The 21,722-nt window shown below is 38.2% G+C and overlaps 2 protein-coding genes across 2 annotated transcripts; both read left to right on the forward strand.

Moving 5' to 3' along the window:
* The first annotated feature begins 1,126 nt into the window (after positions 1 to 1,126).
* PCDHB4 (protocadherin beta 4) lies at positions 1,127 to 7,691 on the forward strand. Its single transcript, XM_039472095.2, has one exon. It carries the CDS (start codon positions 2,448 to 2,450, stop codon positions 4,833 to 4,835), a length of 2,388 nt encoding a protein of 795 aa, XP_039328029.2. The 5' UTR covers positions 1,127 to 2,447; the 3' UTR covers positions 4,836 to 7,691.
* A 5,242-nt stretch (positions 7,692 to 12,933) lies between these two features.
* On the forward strand, positions 12,934 to 21,042 carry LOC104649880 (protocadherin beta-5). The gene has a single exon (XM_010341789.3). It carries the CDS (start codon positions 15,227 to 15,229, stop codon positions 17,612 to 17,614), a length of 2,388 nt encoding a protein of 795 aa, XP_010340091.3. The 5' UTR covers positions 12,934 to 15,226; the 3' UTR covers positions 17,615 to 21,042.
* The last annotated feature ends 680 nt before the right edge of the window (positions 21,043 to 21,722 follow it).

Here is a 21,722-nt window from a genome sequence, read left to right on the forward strand (position 1 = left end):
CCTTCCAATTTGTAAGTTTGTATAAACATCTCTCTTTATTGGTAACTATCTCTAAAGAGAGACAAATCATTTGTAAGTTTCTAACAATAATTGAAAACTTGAATATAAATATATTTCACCTATGATAACTATGTACCCAAGGCAAGGCCGAAGTTGGGATCTAAATTATATAAAACGTTATTCACCTCTCCAACTCTACTTAGGCATGTAAAAGAATGGTTTCTGGATTCACGTTGTAACAGTTCAAATTCTGGCTCTGCCATTTCACATGCTATATGACTTTGGACAGGTTATTTAAACTCTCTGTGCCTCAATTATTCATCTATAAAATATGGCTAATAAGAGTGCCCAGCTTATAGGGTTGTTGGGGTGATAAAATGAGTCAATATATGTAAAATGCTTAGAATAATATCTGGCATATAGTCAATATATATGTTAATGTTATTGAGATTTCATTTACTTTTGGATTGCAAAAGGAACTGAAAAGAGCCAGTTTTCTTAGTCTCTTTCAACATGTAGGAATAAGTAAATAAAACATGGTTTGAATTTTGTCCTGAATGCATTAACTTGAATCTAACTAAAACCTGGTTACTATATTAAAACAATTTTCTCTTTGGTTTGCCCAGATTTGTTTTCCATTTATGTCTAAAATAATATTCTTTCTTTTTATTCTTTTCACTACATATTTTTTATTGTTTTTCATTTAATAGTGATGCATAGTGTATCTTCTCTGTTTTACTTTAAATGTGAAAGAAAATTCTAAGATGTTAATATTATTATTTCTGCCATAGATATATCCCTTACAGGAATTAATTAATAGAAATAGAATCAAAGTAAATTTAGTTATATTATGCTTAGCAAGTATTACATTCTCAAAATCTGTATTCAGCTTCAGATGTGTTCATGACTGAATATATGATCTGACAATAATTGGCTTATGTAGATAAAAACATCATTTAAGTAGATTAATTTATTAATTCAACTGGTATGTACTGAATAAAATCCAAGCATATTTCAAAAAGAATTTTTACTAATACTTTCTATTACTATCAGAATCCGAAATCTCAGATTACATACTTTAAAAATAATTCATTTAACATTAATTATAAATTATAATCACATGAATTGGATAGTTAAATAAAATAACAAGATAAGTGGTGCTCCATTCAACATATTAATTGTAACCAATAAATTGGTTAACTGTGTCTCAGTGATGCCAGTTCTTTCTTATTGTTTGAGAGTAATCACAGTAGCTACATGCTGTGCTGGGATCTATTTTATACACAAGTCTCTTTACTTCACCATATCTGAGTAGAGACAGCCTAAGTCACCCTTTGCTCACAGATTAAAGTATTTTAAATCAGTGCTTCTTGTTTTCCCCAAAATTAGCTGGTCAAATAATATGTTCTCTGGGATACAAAAGGTGAATGTGGTAACAAGCAAACTCATTATAAAATAGAGATTCCATCTATCTCACTAAATAAGTTCAGCCTGAAGCCTTTACCTTAACAAAATTCTATGATCATTACTCACTTTTGTCTTGACATTATCCTGATAATAATCACATAGAATAATCAAGTCCTGTCAACCTCTGAACTTCAGTTTCGTTATTTGTAAAACTCCTTTCATTTCCTCTCTAGTTCTAAGAATCTGTGATTCTAATACTATTTTCCTTACTACTAGATTCAATGTAGGCTCACACTGTAATTGCTTGATACAAAACAAGATATCTGTTCATTCACTTGTATTACTATTTGCACACTAAAGTAGCAAAATGAAAATATCATTTCAAAGATAGTCCCCCTTTAGACCATGTGGTAGAGAACATCGTAAACTTTTGCATCATCAAAAAGTCCTCACATTCTTAGAAAAGAACATATGTAACTATTATGAACGGAATAGAAAGTGTCTAAAAATTTGTCTCCTGTGATTGGATTATACAAAGGAGAAATGGGGTTCTTTGAAGTTTCACTGCTAAGTGTGTGGGGAGACTGGGATATCTTCTTGATTTGTGCTCATGATTATTCTGGTTCATTCACTGTAATGAAATAACCTTTTAAATTACGCCATTTAATGTAATAACAAAGTTTGTAAAAAAAATTATTTACACTTAAAAATGGCTTTCATTTGAAAACTTCCCAGATACGCTGTCTCGAAATTGTTAATTTCTCAATCAAGACGCAGGGTGGCGCTGCAGGCTAAGTTGTGAATAAAGAGCTCTAAAAAGCTCGCGTATTCTTTTGTGTCGCTAGAGGCAATCAAAAACACACGGAAGAAGTGTTGCAAGCAGTGCAGGCTTACCAACGGTTTGGGGCAGCGATATACTAAACAAATTTAATATTAAAAGCAACTTTGTGACGATTCCTCCAAGCAAAAAATTAGAATTGAATGTCTCAAGTCTTTCTGTGGTTGCTGAAGGGATTGCATATAAGGACCTGGACTCCAACATGAAGAAGCTAGAGAGAGTTCATCCAAACAGGCAAGTGTTGGCCTTTATTTTAGTGGCGTTCTTGTCTCGGGCCCGCTCCGAGCCTATTCGTTATTCTGTGTTGGAGGAAACAGAGAGCGGCTCCTTTGTAGCCCATCTGACCAAGGATCTGGGCCTGGGAACTGGGGAACTGGCCGCCAGGTCAGCCAGGGTGGTGTCTGATGATGACAAGCAGCGTTTGCAGCTGGATGGTCAGACTGGAGATTTGCTTCTGAGGGAGAAACTAGACCGGGAAGAGCTCTGTGGTCGTACTGAACCGTGTGTACTGCATTTCCAAGTGTTCCTGGAAATGCCGGTGCAATTTTTTCAAGGAGAACTAATGATCCAGGACATAAATGACCACTCTCCAGTATTCCCTGCAAGGGAAGTGCTCTTGAAAATACCGGAAAATAGCCAGCCAGGGACTCTATTTCCGTTGTTAATAGCTGAGGATTTGGATGTGGGCAGCAATGGTCTCCAAAAATACACAATCAGCCCCAATTCTCATTTTCACATTCTCACTCGAAATCATAGTGAGGGCAGGAAATATCCAGATTTGGTGCAGGACAAACCACTAGATCGAGAGGAGCAGCCTGAGTTCAGCTTAACCCTCGTGGCGCTGGATGGTGGGTCTCCACCTAGGTCTGGCACGGTCATGGTTCGAATCCTGATCATAGACGTCAATGACAATGCTCCTGAGTTTGTGCACACCCCATATCGGGTGCAGGTCTTGGAAAACAGCCCCCTAGACTCTCCAATTCTTAGGGTCTTAGCTAGAGATGCAGATGCTGGAAACTTCGGGAGTGTTTCTTATGACTTATTCCAAGCATCAGATGAAATTAAACAAACTTTCTCAATAAATGAAGTCACGGGAGACATACTACTGAAGAAAAAATTGGATTTCGAAAAAATTAAATCTTACAATGTAGAAATTGAGGCCATAGATGGAGGAGGCCTTTCTGGGAAAGGCACTGTAGTAATAGAGGTGGTGGATGTGAATGACAATCCCCCAGAACTTATCATATCTTCACTCACCAGCTCCATCCCAGAAAATGCGCCTGAGACCGTAGTCTCTATCTTTCGAATTCGAGATAGAGATTCTGGAGACAATGGCAAGATGATTTGCTCTATTCCAGATAGTCTACCGTTTATTCTAAAACCGACTTTGAAGAATTTTTACACCTTGGTAACAGAGAGACCACTGGACAGAGAGAGCAGAGACGAGTACAACGTCACCATCACCGTGACTGATTTGGGGACACCCAGGCTGAAAACCCAGCAGACCATAACCCTGCTGGTCTCCGACGTCAACGACAACGCCCCCGCCTTCACACAAACCTCCTACACCCTGTTCGTCCGCGAGAACAACAGCCCCGCCCTGCACATCCGCAGCGTCAGCGCCACAGACAGAGACTCAGGCAGCAACGCCCAGGTCACCTACTCGCTGCTGCCGCCCCAGGACCCGCACCTGCCCCTCGCCTCCCTGGTCTCCATCAACGCGGACAACGGACACCTGTTCGCCCTCCGGGCGCTGGACTACGAGGCCCTGCAGGCGTTCGACTTCCGCGTGGGCGCCACAGACCGCGGCTCCCCGGCGCTGAGCAGCGAGGCGCTGGTGCGCGTGCTGGTGCTGGACGCCAACGACAACTCGCCCTTCGTGCTGTACCCGCTGCAGAACGGCTCCGCGCCCTGCACCGAGCTGGTGCCCCGGGCGGCCGAGCCGGGCTACCTGGTGAGCAAGGTGGTGGCGGTGGACGGCGACTCGGGCCAGAACGCCTGGCTGTCGTTCCAGCTGCTCAAGGCCACGGAGCCCGGGCTGTTCGGCGTGTGGGCGCACAATGGCGAGGTGCGCACCGCCAGGCTGCTGAGCGAGCGCGACGCGGCCAAGCACAGGCTGGTGGTGCTGGTCAAGGACAATGGCGAGCCCCCGCGCTCGGCCACCGCCACGCTGCACGTGCTCCTGGTGGACGGCTTCTCCCAGCCCTACCTGCCGCTCCCGGAGGCGGCCCCGGCCCAGGCCCAGGCCGACTCGCTCACCGTCTACCTGGTGGTGGCGTTGGCCTCGGTGTCGTCGCTCTTTCTGTTCTCGGTGCTCCTGTTCGTGGCGGTGCGGCTGTGCAGGAGGAGCCGGGCGGCGTCGGTGGGTCGCTGCTCGGTGCCCGAGGGTCCCTTTCCGGGGCATCTGGTGGACGTGAGCGGCACCGGGACCTTGTCCCAGAGCTACCAGTACGAGGTGTGTCTGACGGGGGACTCTGGGACTGGTGAGTTCAAGTTCCTGAAGCCAATGTTTCCTAATCTCTTGGTTCAGGACACCGGGAGGGAAGTTAAGGAAAACTCCAACTTCAGGAATAGCTTTGTATTCAGTTAAGTGTTGTATTTAGTTTAGTCAGCGGTTATTAGTTTTGTCAAACTTCCCATTACAATGCCTTTATTTTAAAAAATTGTCTACTTATCTAAACATTCATACTATTTCAAATCTATGAATGATATAGCTCAATTTGTTACAAATTGCACTTAACATTTTTAGTTATACTGAATATTATTTTCTCTAAATTTGATCTATTGGTGGTTAATCTTTCTATAACTATAAATTACTCAATTAGGATAAAAATAAATTATATTTTCGTGAAATTCTTACATTAACATCTTTTTAATGGAACGTTTAAGTGAATATATGAACTCTAGAATTTCTAAATTTTGTTGTACCCATCTTTACCATATAACTTAATGTTTGCAAGGCCAGAGTGTTTGAATTTTTTTGTAATTAACTTTATAATTACCTTCTCCTTTCTGGTTGACTGTACTAGGCTAAGCCCTCTTAATAGCCATGAGCACAAAATTTAGTATACTCATTTTCAGAAATTGTATATAAACATGCATTTCATTAAATTAGTAATGCACTAAAATTGTGACCCTTTTCCTCTCCTGACATAATCGTATGTCTAGTGATTATTTTGTTTATTTGGTTGCTACTTACCTAGCATATGGTAATGTTCTATAAATACTAATGTTAACTTTTGTAAAAATAACATCATTTACTAATAATTATTAAAGAGAAAAATCTCATATACTTTGCCATAACCTTTCACTAAATAAAAGTGTTAAATCATGGCCTGATAATCACCTTTTAAAAAATAATCTCGGAATCTGAAATAAGCCCTACATTTCTTCCCAAAATCAAGACCTTTGAGAACTTCAGGTCTTCTTGTACTTCCTTTTGCCCTACAAATAGAAATCCAAATATACGTTAACATGTTTATATATTTTTTGGTTTTCCTACAGCTTCTCTCCATCTTTCAAAAGAATCAGGAAATTTCTTTTGCATCTTGTCTATTCTGTTTAAATCTGATAATCAGTTGATCTCGGATTTTTCACTTTACATTACTTTGCAGATATGGAGAGTCTTTACAAAAAATAATTTTTTGATGTTTGTCTTTTGTATGTTCTTTAATGTAACCTTCAGTTACTTTGAATTAATTAACTTCTCAATTATGCCACAGTTGCACTTGCATAAAATAATATTATTTTGTCCTTGAAGAGACTGGAACAATAATAAATTTATCTGAATTATAATTGTTTTATGCTGTGATCAATAAGCACAGTAAACTAGTTAAAATTGTATGGATATAACTATAGGACACCTCTATTTTACTTTTGGCAGAATATGAGCAATTGAAGAACTTGCTTTATAATCAAACATTTATTTTTAAATGTCAACTATCATTCTACTGGAGTTAAATTACTTACACTTTTTCCTGAATTACTCTTTTTTTCTAAACAAGAAATAAAAAGGACAGTTATTGACAGTTTATGTTATTCTGAAAACATAGTTTTTAGCATTTATTCGATTTAAAAATCAAAGTGAAGAAAAGATAAAAGTGAGAACAGAACATATACAAATATGTAAGATGTAAATATGGCAGTCAACCTTAATTCTTCTTCCATTTATTATTAGCTATTTAAATGAGATGGCTTTGAGGCTGGGTGTGTTGGCTCATGGCTATAATCCCAGCACTTCGGAGGCAGGTGGATTGCCTGAGGCCAGGAGTTCGAGACCAGCCTGGGCAATATAGTGAGACCCCTGTTTCAACAATCACAATAAAAAATTAGCTGGTCATAGTGGCACACATCTGTAGTTGCAGCTACTCGGGAGGCTGAGGCAGGAAGATTGCTTGAGCCCAGGAGACAGAACAAGACCCTGTCACAAAACAAAACAAAACAAAACAAAACAAAACAAAACAAAACAAAACAAAACAAAGTGACCCTCTCCTTTTTTACTATTAAAAGTTACAAAATATATTTTAAATTGTCTAAGGTTAAAACTTATGCGTATATTTGGTGAAATTCTGCTTCCAGAGTAGATGAATTATCCAGCAGCAGAAAGCCACTCTAAAAATCAGTTAAAATGTAAAATTATCTGTTTGAAGTAATTGAAAACAGATAATATAATAAGATCTGAGTGGACTAAGATTCCTGAGAAGGAAAATTCTTGTTGGTGAAAATTGACTCTTGACAGGAGTTTTGCCGTGAGGAAATTTGCTAAGTCTGAGAACAAACAGCTTTTGTCAGAGACAGAGTATCTTAAATAGCACTTTGGGTCGACTGAAAGATTCAAGTTCATAGCCAAATTTTCCCCTCAGGACACTTGTCTAACTAAGACTAAAAACCTAATTGGGAAATTCCTGAAAAGCAAAGTGAAGTTTTAGTAGTCTTGCTATTGAAAGATCAGAGTTTAGGACCTGCCATGGGAAGAGGCTGTGGAGAATATACCAAGTTCTCAACTGAAAATTCTGGAGAACCAAGTGCCTGTTTCAGTTTAGATGATTTGTTTAGTCATAACTCTATCAAATTAACAGAGGAAAAGGTGAACTCTTGCTGGAGAAAGATAATATCTTAACCTTGGATAGCTTTTTATGTAAGTATTCAGCATTCAATAAAAAATCACTAGGTACACACACCAAAAACTGGATAGCATGAACAAAAACCAGGGGAAAAAACAGACGATACAAATGACCCACAGATTATTCAGGTATTATAATTAACTGAATGATTTTAAAATAAGTAAGACTAATACGTTAAAAATAAAGAACAATAGAGAAAATAGAGACAATTTCAATGGAGAACTGAACTTTAAAAGTGGAAGTTAATTCTAGAACTGAAAAATTATATTATCTGAAATTAAACCTATTTAAATGGTTTAATGGCATAGCCATAAAAGAATATAGGACTAGTAGATGCAAGACAGTTCAATATTAATATCCAAATATAAGCACAGAGAAAAAAATGAAAAATACAGAAAAGAACATTAGTGATATGTGGAATGTAATTTTTTAAAACTCTAACATACTGAAAGAGAGAGCAAGAATGAAGAATAAGCAACATTTGAAGAGATAATTATAAAGAATTTTCCAAAATTTGTGAAAATTCCTAACCCTTCAAGATTCACAAGAAATAAATAACAGGATAAATAAAAACACAGCCCATCTACTCATATCATAGGAGAGTTTCTCAAGACCAAAGTCAAAGAGATAATTTCAAAAGCAACTATATAAAAAATAATACATTTCTGTTAAAGGAGCCAAACATATCCTTCAAAAATGAATGCAGTTTTCAAACAAAAATTGAAAGAATTAATGACAGTCACACCTGCAGTAAAAGAAATAATTTCTTTCTTTTTTTTTTTTTTTAGACAGTGTCTCACTCTGTTACCCAGGCTGGAGTACAGTGGCACAATTTTGGCTCACTGCAATGTCCACCTCCTGGGTTCAAGCTATTCTACCCATCTCAGCCTCCTGAGTAGCTGGGATTACAGACATGTGCCGCCACATCCAGCTACTTTCTGTATTTTTAGTGGAGACAGGGTTTCACCATGTTAGCCAGGCTGGTCTAAAACTCCTAACCTCAAGGGATCTGCCCACCTCAGCCTCCGAAACTGTTGGGATTACAGGCGTGAGCCACTGCATCTGGCCAAGAAATACTCTTAATGAAATGCATTAGGCATAAGGAAAACAATCCAAAAGAAATCACAGAATTGCAGGAAGAAATGAAGAACAACAAGAAAGGTAAATGTAAATGAATGTTGATTGAATATTGATTATATAAGGCAGTAATATTAATACTAGTTTCTTAAATAATTTAAATTATACATATAATTTAAATTTATAACAACAGTAATGTACAAGGCAAAGGTATAAATAGAAAGTATTAAGGCTGTAAGCATTATCATGGAAGTAGTAAAATTAATAATGTGTGTTAGATTCTTGTAGATTGAAAATGCTGGGATTTCTTGGATAACCCTCAAAGTAATAAAATACTAACTGAAGGAATAAAAACTACAAATATTTGAATAATCCAAAAGAAAAATTAAACTTTAGTGACAAATAGAAAAATAATTAGATGGTAAGTATAAATAGAAAGATATCAGATATTATATTACTTATATTTGGATTAAATAATACAATTAAACAACAAAAATTGTCAGACTAGATTAAAGAAAAACTCAACTTTATTCTATCAAATAAGTGTGTGTGTGTGTGAACAAAGAAAGAGTAAAAATTTAAAGGAATGGGATAAAGTATATAGTAATATAAACGCTAGCCAAAATAAATCTAGGTAGTTATACTTACATAAGACAAAGAAGACTTTTAGGAAAAATACATTACTAGAGATAAAGAGAAGTGTTGCATAATGCTAAAGAAATAAATGTATCAGAAATATGTTAGTTTTGAGACTGAATACATCCCGATTAGACAACTACAAAATATATAAAGTTAAGTTGATAGAATACAAATGCAAGGTAGATAAACCCAATTACACTGGGAGATGTAATACAACTCTCTCAATTCCTATTAGAATAAAAAGACAAAACACACACAAAAAATATTGAAGATCTGAACAACACAGACATCATATTCAAATAAATTGACATAACATAGCACACTGGAACATACACATTCTTCTTACATGCATGTAGGATATAAAAAACTTATTCATATTCTTGGTCATAAAAGAAGCTTCAAATTTTTAAAAAAGAATTGAGGCAGGGTATGGTGGCTCATGCCTTGTAATCCCAGCACTTCAGGAGGCCAAGGGAGGAAGATCACGAGGTCAGGAGTTCAAGACCGGCCTGGCCAACATGTGAAACCCTGTCTCTACTAAAATTGCAAAATTCATCCAGCCATGGTGGTAGGCACCTGTAATCCCAGCTACTCGGGAGGCTAAGGCAGGAGAATTGCTTGAACTTAGAGGGTGGAAGTTGCAGTGAGCTGAGATCACACCACTGCACTCAGCCTGGGCAACAGTGCAAAACTCCTTCTCGAAGAAAAGGAAAAAAAAAAAAGAGTTGAAACGACTCAGAGTATGTTCTCTGACCACAGTGGAATTAAGCCAGAAATAAAAACATAACAGAAAATCTCCAAATATTTTAAAATTAAATTGTATAACCCATGGGTCAAAGAAGAAATCACAACAGAAATTTCCAAATATTTTGAACTGGGAAAAATTAAGACCTGGCATATCAAAACAGTACTTAGAGAGAAATTTTAAACCTTAAATGCACACGTTAGAAAAGAAAGGCCAAAAATCAATAATCTAAGCTTTTATCTTAAGAAGCTGGAAAAAGAACAGCAAATCAAATGCACATAAATATGGAAGAAAATTTTATACACACACATAAGCAGAAACTAAAGAAATGACAAATACACAACAGAGGAAATTAGGAAAACTGAAAGTTGGTTTCTTGTAATGATTGAAATTTAAAACTTTAAGACAATCAAGAAAAAAGGAGGAAGACACCAGCTGCCAATATCAGTAATAAACACACACACACACACACACACATGCACACACACACCTAGTAGCCTACAGCCTACAGACTTTTTTATTTTTATTTAAAAAATAAAAAGGGAATATTATGAACAATTTTATGTCAATAAACTTGACATTTATATAAAACAGAAAACATCCTTTAAAAACACAATTTTCCAAAACTGAAACAGGAAGAAATGAAGATCTGATTAGTCATATCTATTACATTAAAGCTGTTCATTAAAAACCTTTTCAAATTCACAATAGTGAATTATCCTGAATATTATGTCAAAATTTTCACTAATTTGTACAAACTCCTTCAGAGAGTAGAAAAATAGACAACATTTCCCAAATCATTTGGGTGTCAGCATAAATCTGAATAGGTTATAACTTTCAAACCTGAATAAGCTATTATAAAAAGATGACAAACTATTCTTATTTATAAATATATATGCAAAAATTCCCTTTAAAAATATTAGCAAAGGCTGGGCATGGTGACTCATTCCTGTAATCCCAGCACTTTGGGAGGCTGAGGTGGGCGGATCACCTGAGGTTGGGAGTTCAAGACCAGCCCAATCAACATGGAGAAATCCCATCTCTACCACAAATACAAAATTAGCTGGGCATGGTGGCACAAGCCTGTAATCCCAGTTACTTGGGAGGCTAAGGCAGGAGAATTGCTTGAAATCGGGAGGCAGAGGTTGCAGTGAGCCAAGATTGCGCCACTGCACTCCAGCCTGGGTGACAAGAGCAAAACTCCATCTCAAAAAAATTAAAAAAGAAATAAAAAATAAAAATAAAAGTATTAGCAAGTAAAATTTAGAAATGTATAAAAGAGAAATAATAAATTATTGGAAACTGGAATTTATTTTAGGAATACAGAGGCAGTTTAATATTTGAATATTGATTATTATGATTTACCATATTAAAAGATAAAGGAAAAATCATGATTATTTCAATGGATACAGAAAAAAGTCATGTGATAAAATTCAGTACACACTAATGGTAACATTATTAGCAAACTAAAATCGAAGCGAACTTTCAGAGTGACTTAAAAAACCTACAGGAAACATCATTAATGGTAAATTTTTGAAAACTTTCCTCTGGAGATCAAGAATGAACAAGGATACCTGTCTTTTCTTCTCCAATTTAGTATTTTATTACAGATCCTAAACAGCACAATAAAGCAAAGAAGGAATAAAGGCATATGATTAAATATGAATAAATAAATATGATTCAAAGGGACAAAATTAAAATGTCTTTTTAAGTAGGCATGATTATATGCATTGAAAGCCATGAAGAATCTACAGGCTACTGGAATTAATAAATGAAGTTAACAATGCCACTGAATACAAGGTCAACATACAAACATGAGTTGTATTTCTATGTAGCAACATAAAAAGTGAAAAATTTAAATATTATGCACAATGGTTTCAAAAATAGTATGACCAAATCTAGATGAATACTAGAATCTAGTATTCAGACTTCACTGAAAACTGTAAAATATTGAGAAAAATTAAAGAAGATCTAAATAATTACAGAAATATATAAGGTTCACTAATTGGAAGAGTCGATGTTGGGAATATGTCAGTTCTTTCTTAGTCAATCTATAGATGCAATAAAATCCTAAACAAAATTTCAGCAGATTTATTTATGAAAATTAATGAGCCAAACATTAAGTTTATTTTAACATATAAATAACCAAAGCAATCTTGAAGAAAAGGAGCAAAACTAGAGATACCACAGCAAAGTCATAATCCATAGAAGAAAGAATTAATAAACTGGACTTCATTAAAATTGAAACTTTCTGCTCTGCAAAAGATACTATGAAGAGAATGAAAAGACAAGACATAAACTAGGAGAAAATATTTGCAAAAGGCATATCTGATAAAGGACTGTTATTCAAAATATATTAAGAACTACTAAAACTCAGCAACAAGAACCAAATGGGCCAAAGACCTTAACAGACACCTCACCAAAGAAGATACACAGCTGGCAAATAAACATATGAACAGATGCTCCATATCATATGTTAACAGGGAAATGCAAATTAAAATAACAATGAAGTACAACTATACACCTATTAGAATGACCAAACTCCAGGACACTGATAGCGCCAAATGCTGGTAATGAGAGCAACAGGAGTTCTCATTCATTGCTGGTGGGAATGCAAAATTGTACAGACACTTTGGAAGACAGTTTGGCAGTTGAATACAAAACAAAACATACTATTACCATGTGATCCAGCATTCATGTTCCTTAGGATTTTCCCAAAGGAGTTGAAAATTTATGTTTACACAAAAACCTGTGTAGGGATATTTATAGCAGTTTCATTCATAATTATTCATAGTTATTCATCAAAGATGCCAAAACTTGGAAGCAACCAACATGTCCTTCATGTTGGTGAATGGATAAACAAACTGCAATTTATTCAACCCATAGAATACTATTCAGCATCACAAAGAAATGAGCTATCAACCTATGAAAAGACAGGGAGGAAATCTAAATGGATATTACTAAGTGAAAGAAGCCAATCTGAAAAGACTACATACTGTATGATTCCAACTACATGGTGTTCTAGAAAAAGCAAAACTTTGGAGACAGAAAAAAAAATCCATTTGCAGTGGGTTCTAGGGGAGGGAGGGAGGTATATGTAAGTGGAGCACGAGGGATTTTTAGGGCAGTGAAACTACTTTGTGTGATACTATAAAGGTGAATCCATATCATTTTAAATTTGTCCAAAGCTGTAGACTATACAGCACCAAGAGTGAGCCCTAATGTAAACTATGGACTCTGGGTTATAATGATGTATCAGTGCAGATTCATCAGTTGTAACAAAGGAACCACTCTGGTGGAGGATGTTGACAATGGGTGAAGCTGTGCTTGTGTGGAGACACGGGCATATGTGAAATCTCATTTTTGCTGTGAACCTAAAACCCCTCTAAAAGTAAAATGTATTTTTTAAAAACTTGAGAACTTACTTCTCAGACAACAAAACTCATGATAAAGCTATAATAATGTTATTGTAGGATAAACAAGATTAAATAAAACATCTTCAGCGCTATGGTCTCTTGATTTATAACAAAAATGACACTTCAAAAACAATGGAAAATGGATTGTCTTTTAGATAGATGGTACAAAATGTTTGACTCCAACCTTATTCACTTGAAAAAATTAATTTCAGGTTGATTATAGCTCTAAATGTGAAAAGTGGAATAATTAATCTTTCAGAACTATATCATACAAGAATATTTTCGTGACCTTGGAATTTGCCAACATTTAAATAAAACACAAAAAGATTAAATGAAAATTATTGACAAATCTGACTAAAGTTAAGAAATGTTATTCATCAAAGATGCCATAATAGACTTGAAACATAAACCATAGAGTGGGAAAAGATGTTTGCAATACATGTATCTGAAAAAGGACTTCCAGAACATATAAGAAACTTCTGCAGAACAAACAGGCAAATGCCTCCCCACCAGAAAAGTACAAAAGATTTGCATAAGCCCTTCACAAGAGTGTGTCCTCATGGCCGATAAACATGAAAAGGCTCAAATTGTTTAATCACCAGTGAAAATACTAACTAAAATTACAATATGGTATCACCACACACTCACCAGAGAGGGTTAAAATGGAGAAGATAGCATCAAATGTTGACAAGAATGTGGAGCAACTGGAACTCTCATACTTTGCTGGTATTAGTACAACTACTTATGAAAATTATTCCATTATCTGCTAAAGCAAAATATGTGAGCACACCTTAATACATAGCAATCCAACTCCTTTGAATATATTCAACATAAACACATATGTGTGGTCACCAAAAGATTGGTGTTTACAGTACTACTGTAAACAGGATGTTTACAGTAGTACTACCCAAAATAGCTTAAAACTGGAAAAAATCCAGTGTTCACCAACTGGAGAATGGATAAATAAATCATAGTATATTCATACAACAGAATAATATAAAGCAATGAGAATAAAAAAATTAGAACAAGATGCCATAGATCAATTTGACAAATATAATATTGAGAAGTCAGACACATGAGAGTAACAATCTGTATACAGTAACTTTATACAACTCCATTTGTATAAAGTTTAAAAGAAAAAAGGCAAAAAAAATCTATGACCACAGAAGTCAGGATGGTGCTTATCTTTTGGGGAGAGGCTAGTAACCAGACAGTAGCAGGTGGGGACTTGAGTTTGAGTAGTATTTTATTTTTAATCTAGGTTTTGCTTATAGGAGTGTGCTCACTTTGTGAAAATTTATTGAGTCGTACACCTATGATTTGTACCATTTTCTGGATGTTATTGATGTTTACTTCAAAAGTAATTTTTCTTTAACTTTAAATTTCTGTAGATATTCATAATTACGTACTGAATGTAATCAAATAAGAAACCCGCCAAAAAAAGTATGTTTGTGTAGTCAAAGGTTCTTTTATGGAGAAGACTAATATATAAGTAACATATATTAATAATAAAACTTATTAATATATAAGTTTAGTTTGTTCTCAAAAATCTCTCACTGAAAGTTAACTCTGCAAAGTTAACTGGAAGTTATTTAGAACTTCCAGTAACTAGGAACTGGAGATATCATCGAGAGAGCTTATATGACGAAAGAGTATGGATACACATCAAGGTTACAATTTAGGATGAAATGACAAATACTGTATGCAATAGTAAATTAGGACGCCTGGTGGCGCTGCAGGCTAAGAGTGTGAATAGTGGGCTCTGCGGATAACCCAGGCGCCATTAAGCTGGGGAATCCAAACTGAATGCTTCCTAAAAGGACGCATTTTAGGTAAGATCTAGTGGCTAAATCTTCAGAGTGGACGTCGTTCTTGTGCAAGTCAGTGAAGAAAGACTGAATTGGCAGTTATTTAAGCAAATCATCTGGGTGGATTGTATACCGAGTTGAAGAAACTGCGCTTTCTGGACCGGGTCTGAACAATGGAGACTGCGCTAGCAAAAACGTCACAGAAAAGGCAAGTTATGTTTCTTGCTATACTGTTGCTTTTGTGGGAGGCTGGCTCTGAGGCAGTTAGGTATTCCATACCAGAAGAAACAGAAAGTGGCTATTCTGTGGGCAACCTGGCAAAAGACCTGGGTCTCAGGGTGGGGGAACTGGCCACTCGGGGCGCGCGAATCCATTACAAAGGAAACAAAGAGCTCGTGCAGCTTGATATAAAGACCGGCAATTTGCTTCTATATAAAAAACTAGACAGGGAGGTGTTGTGCGGGGCGACGGAACCTTGTATACTGCATTTCCAGCTCTTACTAGAAAACCCAGTGCAGTTTTTTCAAGCTGATCTGCAGCTCACAGATATAAATGACCATTCTCCAGAGTTCCCAGAGAGGGAAATGCTCCTAAAAATCTCAGAGGGCACCCAGCCTGGGACTGTGTTTCCTTTGAAAACAGCACAGGACTTTGACATAGGTAGCAACACTGTCCAGAACTACACAATCAGCCCCAATTCCCACTTTCATGTGGCTACTCATAATCGCGGAGACGGCAGAAAATACCCAGAACTGGTGCTGGACAAAGCGCTGGACCGGGAGGAGAGACCTGAGCTCAGCTTAACACTCACGGCACTGGATGGTGGGGCTCCGCCCAGGTCCGGGACCACCACAGTTCGCGTTGTCGTCTTGGACAATAATGACAACGCCCCCGAATTTTTACAATCACTCTATGAGGTACAGATTCCTGAGAACAGCTCCGTTAACTCCTTAATTATCGCTGTCTCTGCCCGAGATTTAGATGCAGGAGCGTATGGGAGTGTAGTCTATGCTCTATTTCAAGGTGATGAAGTTACTCAACCATTTGTAGTAGACCAAATAACAGGAGAAATTCGCCTGAAACGGGCATTGGATTTCGAGGCAACTCCATATTACAACGTGGAAATTATAGCCACAGATGGTGGGGGCCTTTCGGGAAAATGCACTGTGGCTATAGAAGTGGTGGATGTGAATGACAACGCCCCTGAACTCACCCTATCGACGCTTTCCAGCCCTACCCCAGAAAACGCCCCGGAAACTGTAGTTGCTGTTTTCAGTGTTTCTGATCCAGACTCCGGGGACAACGGTAGGATGATTTGTTCCATCCAGAACGACCTCCCGTTTCTTTTGAAGCCCACATTCAAGAACTTTTACACCCTCGTGACACAGAGAAAACTGGACAGAGAGAGCCAAGCTGAGTACAACATCACCATCACCGTCACTGACTTGGGGACACCAAGGCTGAAAACCGAGCACAGCATAACCGTGTTGGTCTCCGACGTCAACGACAACGCCCCCGCCTTCACACAAACCTCCTACACCCTCTTCGTCCGCGAGAACAACAGCCCCGCCCTGCACATCGGCAGCGTCAGCGCCACAGACAGAGACTCAGGCAGCAACGCCCAGGTCACCTACTCGCTGCTGCCGCCCCAGGACCCGCACCTGCCCCTCGCCTCCCTGGTCTCCATCAACGCGGACAACGGACACCTGTTCGCCCTCCGGGCGCTGGACTACGAGGCCCTGCAGGCGTTCGAGTTCCGCGTGGGCGCCACAGACCGCGGCTCCCCGGCGCTGAGCAGCGAGGCGCTGGTGCGCGTGCTGGTGCTGGACGCCAACGACAACTCGCCCTTCGTGCTGTACCCGCTGCAGAACGGCTCCGCGCCCTGCACCGAGCTGGTGCCCCGGGCGGCCGAGCCGGGCTACCTGGTGAGCAAGGTGGTGGCGGTGGACGGCGACTCGGGCCAGAACGCCTGGCTGTCGTTCCAGCTGCTCAAGGCCACGGAGCCCGGGCTGTTCGGCGTGTGGGCGCACAATGGCGAGGTGCGCACCGCCAGGCTGCTGAGCGAGCGCGACGCGGCCAAGCACAGGCTGGTGGTGCTGGTCAAGGACAATGGCGAGCCCCCGCGCTCGGCCACCGCCACGCTGCACGTGCTCCTGGTGGACGGCTTCTCCCAGCCCTACCTGCCGCTCCCGGAGGCGGCCCCGGCCCAGGCCCAGGCCGACTCGCTCACCGTCTACCTGGTGGTGGCGTTGGCCTCGGTGTCGTCGCTCTTCCTGTTCTCGGTGCTCCTGTTCGTGGCGGTGCGGCTGTGCAGGAGGAGCCGGGCGGCGTCGGTGGGTCGCTGCTCGGTGCCCGAGGGTCCCTTTCCGGGGCATCTGGTGGACGTGAGCGGCACCGGGACCCTGTCCCAGAGCTACCAGTACGAGGTGTGTCTGACGGGAGGTTCTGGGACAAATGAGTTCAAGTTCCTGAAGCCAATTATCCCCAACTTTTTGCCCCAGGGCGCTGATGATGAAGTAGGGAAAACTGCAGCCTTCCGGAATAGCTTTGGATTCAAGTAACGATCTCATTATGACGCATTGTTTTGTGCCATTTATCCCAAAATTTTTCAGATCTAGAATTCGAAAGTGTCATGGACAAAAATTTCACCTTGAGATTTAGCTTTTATTTCCCTTTTTAATGGATCTGTCTGTTAAGCTTTATGTTGTCCAATTGTGGAAAATTAAATTTTATTTTCATTGCATTTATTTACAGAGACATTCCAAATTCATGCATGCTGTTGATTTTCCTGAGATTTTTCTCTTCTTTTTGGCTTTTGTTGTGATAAACCATCCTAATAAAATCACATATTAATTTTATTTTCTATATATTCTGCCCAGTCTATTTTATCACACTCTGAGTATTACATATTTGATGCTAAAATGCAAAACCTAAACATGTTTCATATCATTGTCTGTATTTAAAACAAAGACAAATACTTATGCTAAGAAATCAAATATGTTAGAAAATATGCAAAATGCAACAATCTTCTATTTACTCTTTTTTTGCAGTCCTGATTTCTATTAGCAAACTTTGAAAACAGTTTAATTGAATTATTACTTACATGAAGAAAAGTGAACAAATCCTTTATGTTCAACTCAATATATATTCCCAAAGTAATATATGTAGTACCAGCAGCTTGATGAGAAAATGGAACATCACTGGCACCCCAAGTGCCATAAAAATTACTCCTTACAATCACTACTAGCTCAAGTATAGCAAATAGGCTGACTTCCAATACCATAGTTTAATCTTGCCTCTTCTGAATTTATATAAAGGGAGTAATAGAGTATAAGCTGCCTGTGTGTGGCATTTTTCACTTAGCATTATGTTTATGAAATTTATCTGTAGTACAGCTTTTAAGTTTAGTCCTTTCATTCTCATTGCTGTATAATATTTCACTATATGAATATACCATGCCTGCAATCCCAGCACTTTGGGAGGCAGAGGAGTGTAGATCACCTGGGGTCTGGAGTTCAAGACCAGACTGACCAACATGATAAAACCTGGTCTCTACTAAAAATACAAAAATTAGCCAGGCATGGTGGCACATGCCTGAAATCCCAGCTACTCAGGAGACTGAGGCAGCAGAGTCTCTTGAACTTGGGAAGCAGAGGTTGCTGTGAGCCGAGATCGAGGCATTGCAATCCAGCCTGGGCAACAAGAGTGAAACTCCATCTCAAAAAAATATATGTATCCTTTAGATCAGTATTTGGGATGCGAAACTATACTTCTATGAACATTCTTTTACATGACGTTTGGCAACCTGCATGCAGTTTTGTCGGGTGTATGCCTAGGAGTGAAATTGTTGCCTGTCTTGTAAGTACATGTTTACTCTTAGTAGACATTTCTCGATAGTCTTCCAGTGGTTGTACTAATTTACACTGCTATCCCCACTGTCTGGATGTACAAATTTTTCCACATTTCTGCCAACAAACTGGTCTGTTTTTTAATTCTATCCCATTGGCAAGCATTTTATACCTTTTTTAAAGCTTTTATTATATTATTATTATTTTTTTACCACTAAGGAATATGTTTGTGACTGTTATGAGCTGAACTGTGTTCCCATACTCCCTCAAACTCATATGTTGAAACCCTAACTCCCACTACCTTAGAATGTGACTGTATTTAGAGACAGGTCCTTAAAAAGAGGTGATCATATCAAAATGGTTCATGATCTTAATCCAATACAACTGCTGTACTTATCAGAAGAGGAGATTAGAACATAGAGAAAGAGATGGCAGACATGTGAACCCAGAGAGGGTTGATTATGTGAAGATACTAGAAGATAACCAACTACAAGCCACAGAGAGAGCCCTCCTAGTGCAAACAACCCTGCCGACACATTGATCTTGGACTTTCAGTCTCTAGAACTATTAAGGAAAGAAATGTCTGTTGTTTAAGCCACCCAGTTTGTGGTATTTGCTACAACAGCTGAGCAAACTAATATAGTAACTTCTTCATAAACTTTAGGCAATTAATTTCCTATTGTGATTGCTGAGTAGCTAGCACACTTAAAACAACTTTCATCTTTTGTTTTTCAGATATAGCTATGTTACTATTTTTGGGTACTTCTCTGGTCAGACTGAAACCTCTCTTTATTGTTCCACTAATAACAGTTTCGTTTGATTTTTGTATGAAAAAAGAATAGCATTCTTATTCTTCCTTTTATATTTGATTCTCTCTTACACTTTCCAACCTCTCTCAGTTGAACTTCTACTTTTACATTTTTACCACCATAGCTAAGAATTCCTTGTCTTGTCTATAGACACATTTTAGAACATGAAGATAATATTTAAAATTTACTTTTAATGACTATATAAATTACGAATGCCCTGCAGTCCCAAATCAAGAACACACTGTATCAGAACAAAGTTGGGTTAATTGATTTGTTGCAATGAATGAGACTGCACACAATAGGAAACATGGGTCACTTTAGTAACAGGGTCTCACAAAGGAGCTATAGGATTTGGGCTTCTGTTAGGTGTTTTTAACGGAGGTTCAAGAAGTACAGGTTAGCTCTGGATTGAATGCTTTCAGAAAATTGGAGTAATTCTATATTATTTTAATGAATTTTACTTAGGAAGTGGGAAGAACACTGAAATTAAATCTGTAGTTGGTAAATAAGCAGTATTCACTCATACTAGTAAGGAAAAGGGGCTCTTTTGTCTTTTTCTTTTTTTTGTTTTAGACATAGTGCTTGTTTTTATCTCTCCTTAAGCATGAAGTCTTGGTCCATCAGGGTCACAGGGATCTCTTCTGGTCTTGGTTTTCTATGAAACTGTTAGCATTCAATAGGAGAAGATCATGGCCAACATCTGAGTGCCAGAACAATTTCAGGTTATTGGGCTGATTCTCTTTCTCATTGTTCATTGCAGAGCCCTATTACTTACTGAAACCTTTAAGTAGTCTGGGAATCTAGGGATCTAAATAATCTAAGATTTGAGATTACTTCATTTCTACTATTATTTTCTTAATGGTGTATCTCTAAGTTTAATCTCATTATTTCCATCTGAGATTCGTGCTTGTCTGATATTAAATACTCTTAGTAAACAAACTAAAAAAACAAACAAAAAAGATATTGAATATTCTTAGTTGTTTCTCTGTTCCTAATATTTCTCTTTTATTTTACATTTTTAGCTTTTCTTCTATGTTCTAAGTCTCTCACTGTATTTTTTAGTGATAGAGACTGTCTTTCCTGCTCTTTGGATCCAATGTTGTACCAATGAGAACAACATGTTACTAAATCAAGACCAAATAGATTCATCATTTTAGACTCCATTAGCTAGCTTTACCATATTTTCAAAATCTCAGTCAATAATTCGCCTTTCCTCACCTGAAGCCCTCTAGCTTTTTACTTCCACTTGGAATAAATGATCTCTAAGTCTGTACAAAACTATCATCTTATCTTCATACCTCTCCTGGTTGAATACATTACTTAGCAGATCTCTTGTCTCCTTTTTTTTTTTTTTTTTTTTTTTTTTTTTTTTTTTTTTGAGACGGAGTTTCGCTCTTGTTACCCAGGCTGGAGTGCAATGGCGCGATCTTGGCTCACCGCAACCTCCGCCTCCTGGGTTCAGGCAATTCTCCTGCCTCAGCCTCCTGAGTAGCTGGGATTATAGGCATGCGCCACCATGCCCAGCTAATTTTTTGTATTTTTAGTAGAGACGGGGTTTCACCATGTTGACCGGGTTGGTCTCAATCTCTTGACCTTGTGATCCACTCGCCTCGGCCTCCCAAAGTGCTGGGATTACAGGCTTGAGCCACCGCGCCCGGCCTTCTTGTCTCCCTTTTAATTCCCTCTCTTTGCTGCAATATATCCTGAAGTGTCTTCCTAAAGGAGGGCTCACAAAAAATACACTTCTGGGTCTCTACCAGGCTGAAAATACATTTAGTTTTCCTTTTTATTTGATTGATGATTTGGCCAGATATAGAATTCTTGCTTGGAAATTTAAAATCATTAATACATTGATTATAGATTTATAATTTTGACAAAAAATTTTATGCCAGTGTGATTCTCGATCCTTTTTATACCCTCACCTCCCTCTCTCTCTCTCTCTCTCCATATTTCTGTGAAGAAAGAAATTTTCTGTGTCTCGTTCCCTCAGGATTTTCTCTTTTCTTTTTAGA

Source organism: Saimiri boliviensis, chromosome 1, assembly GCF_048565385.1.
Source record: "Saimiri boliviensis isolate mSaiBol1 chromosome 1, mSaiBol1.pri, whole genome shotgun sequence".
Lineage (NCBI taxonomy): Eukaryota > Metazoa > Chordata > Mammalia > Primates > Cebidae > Saimiri > Saimiri boliviensis.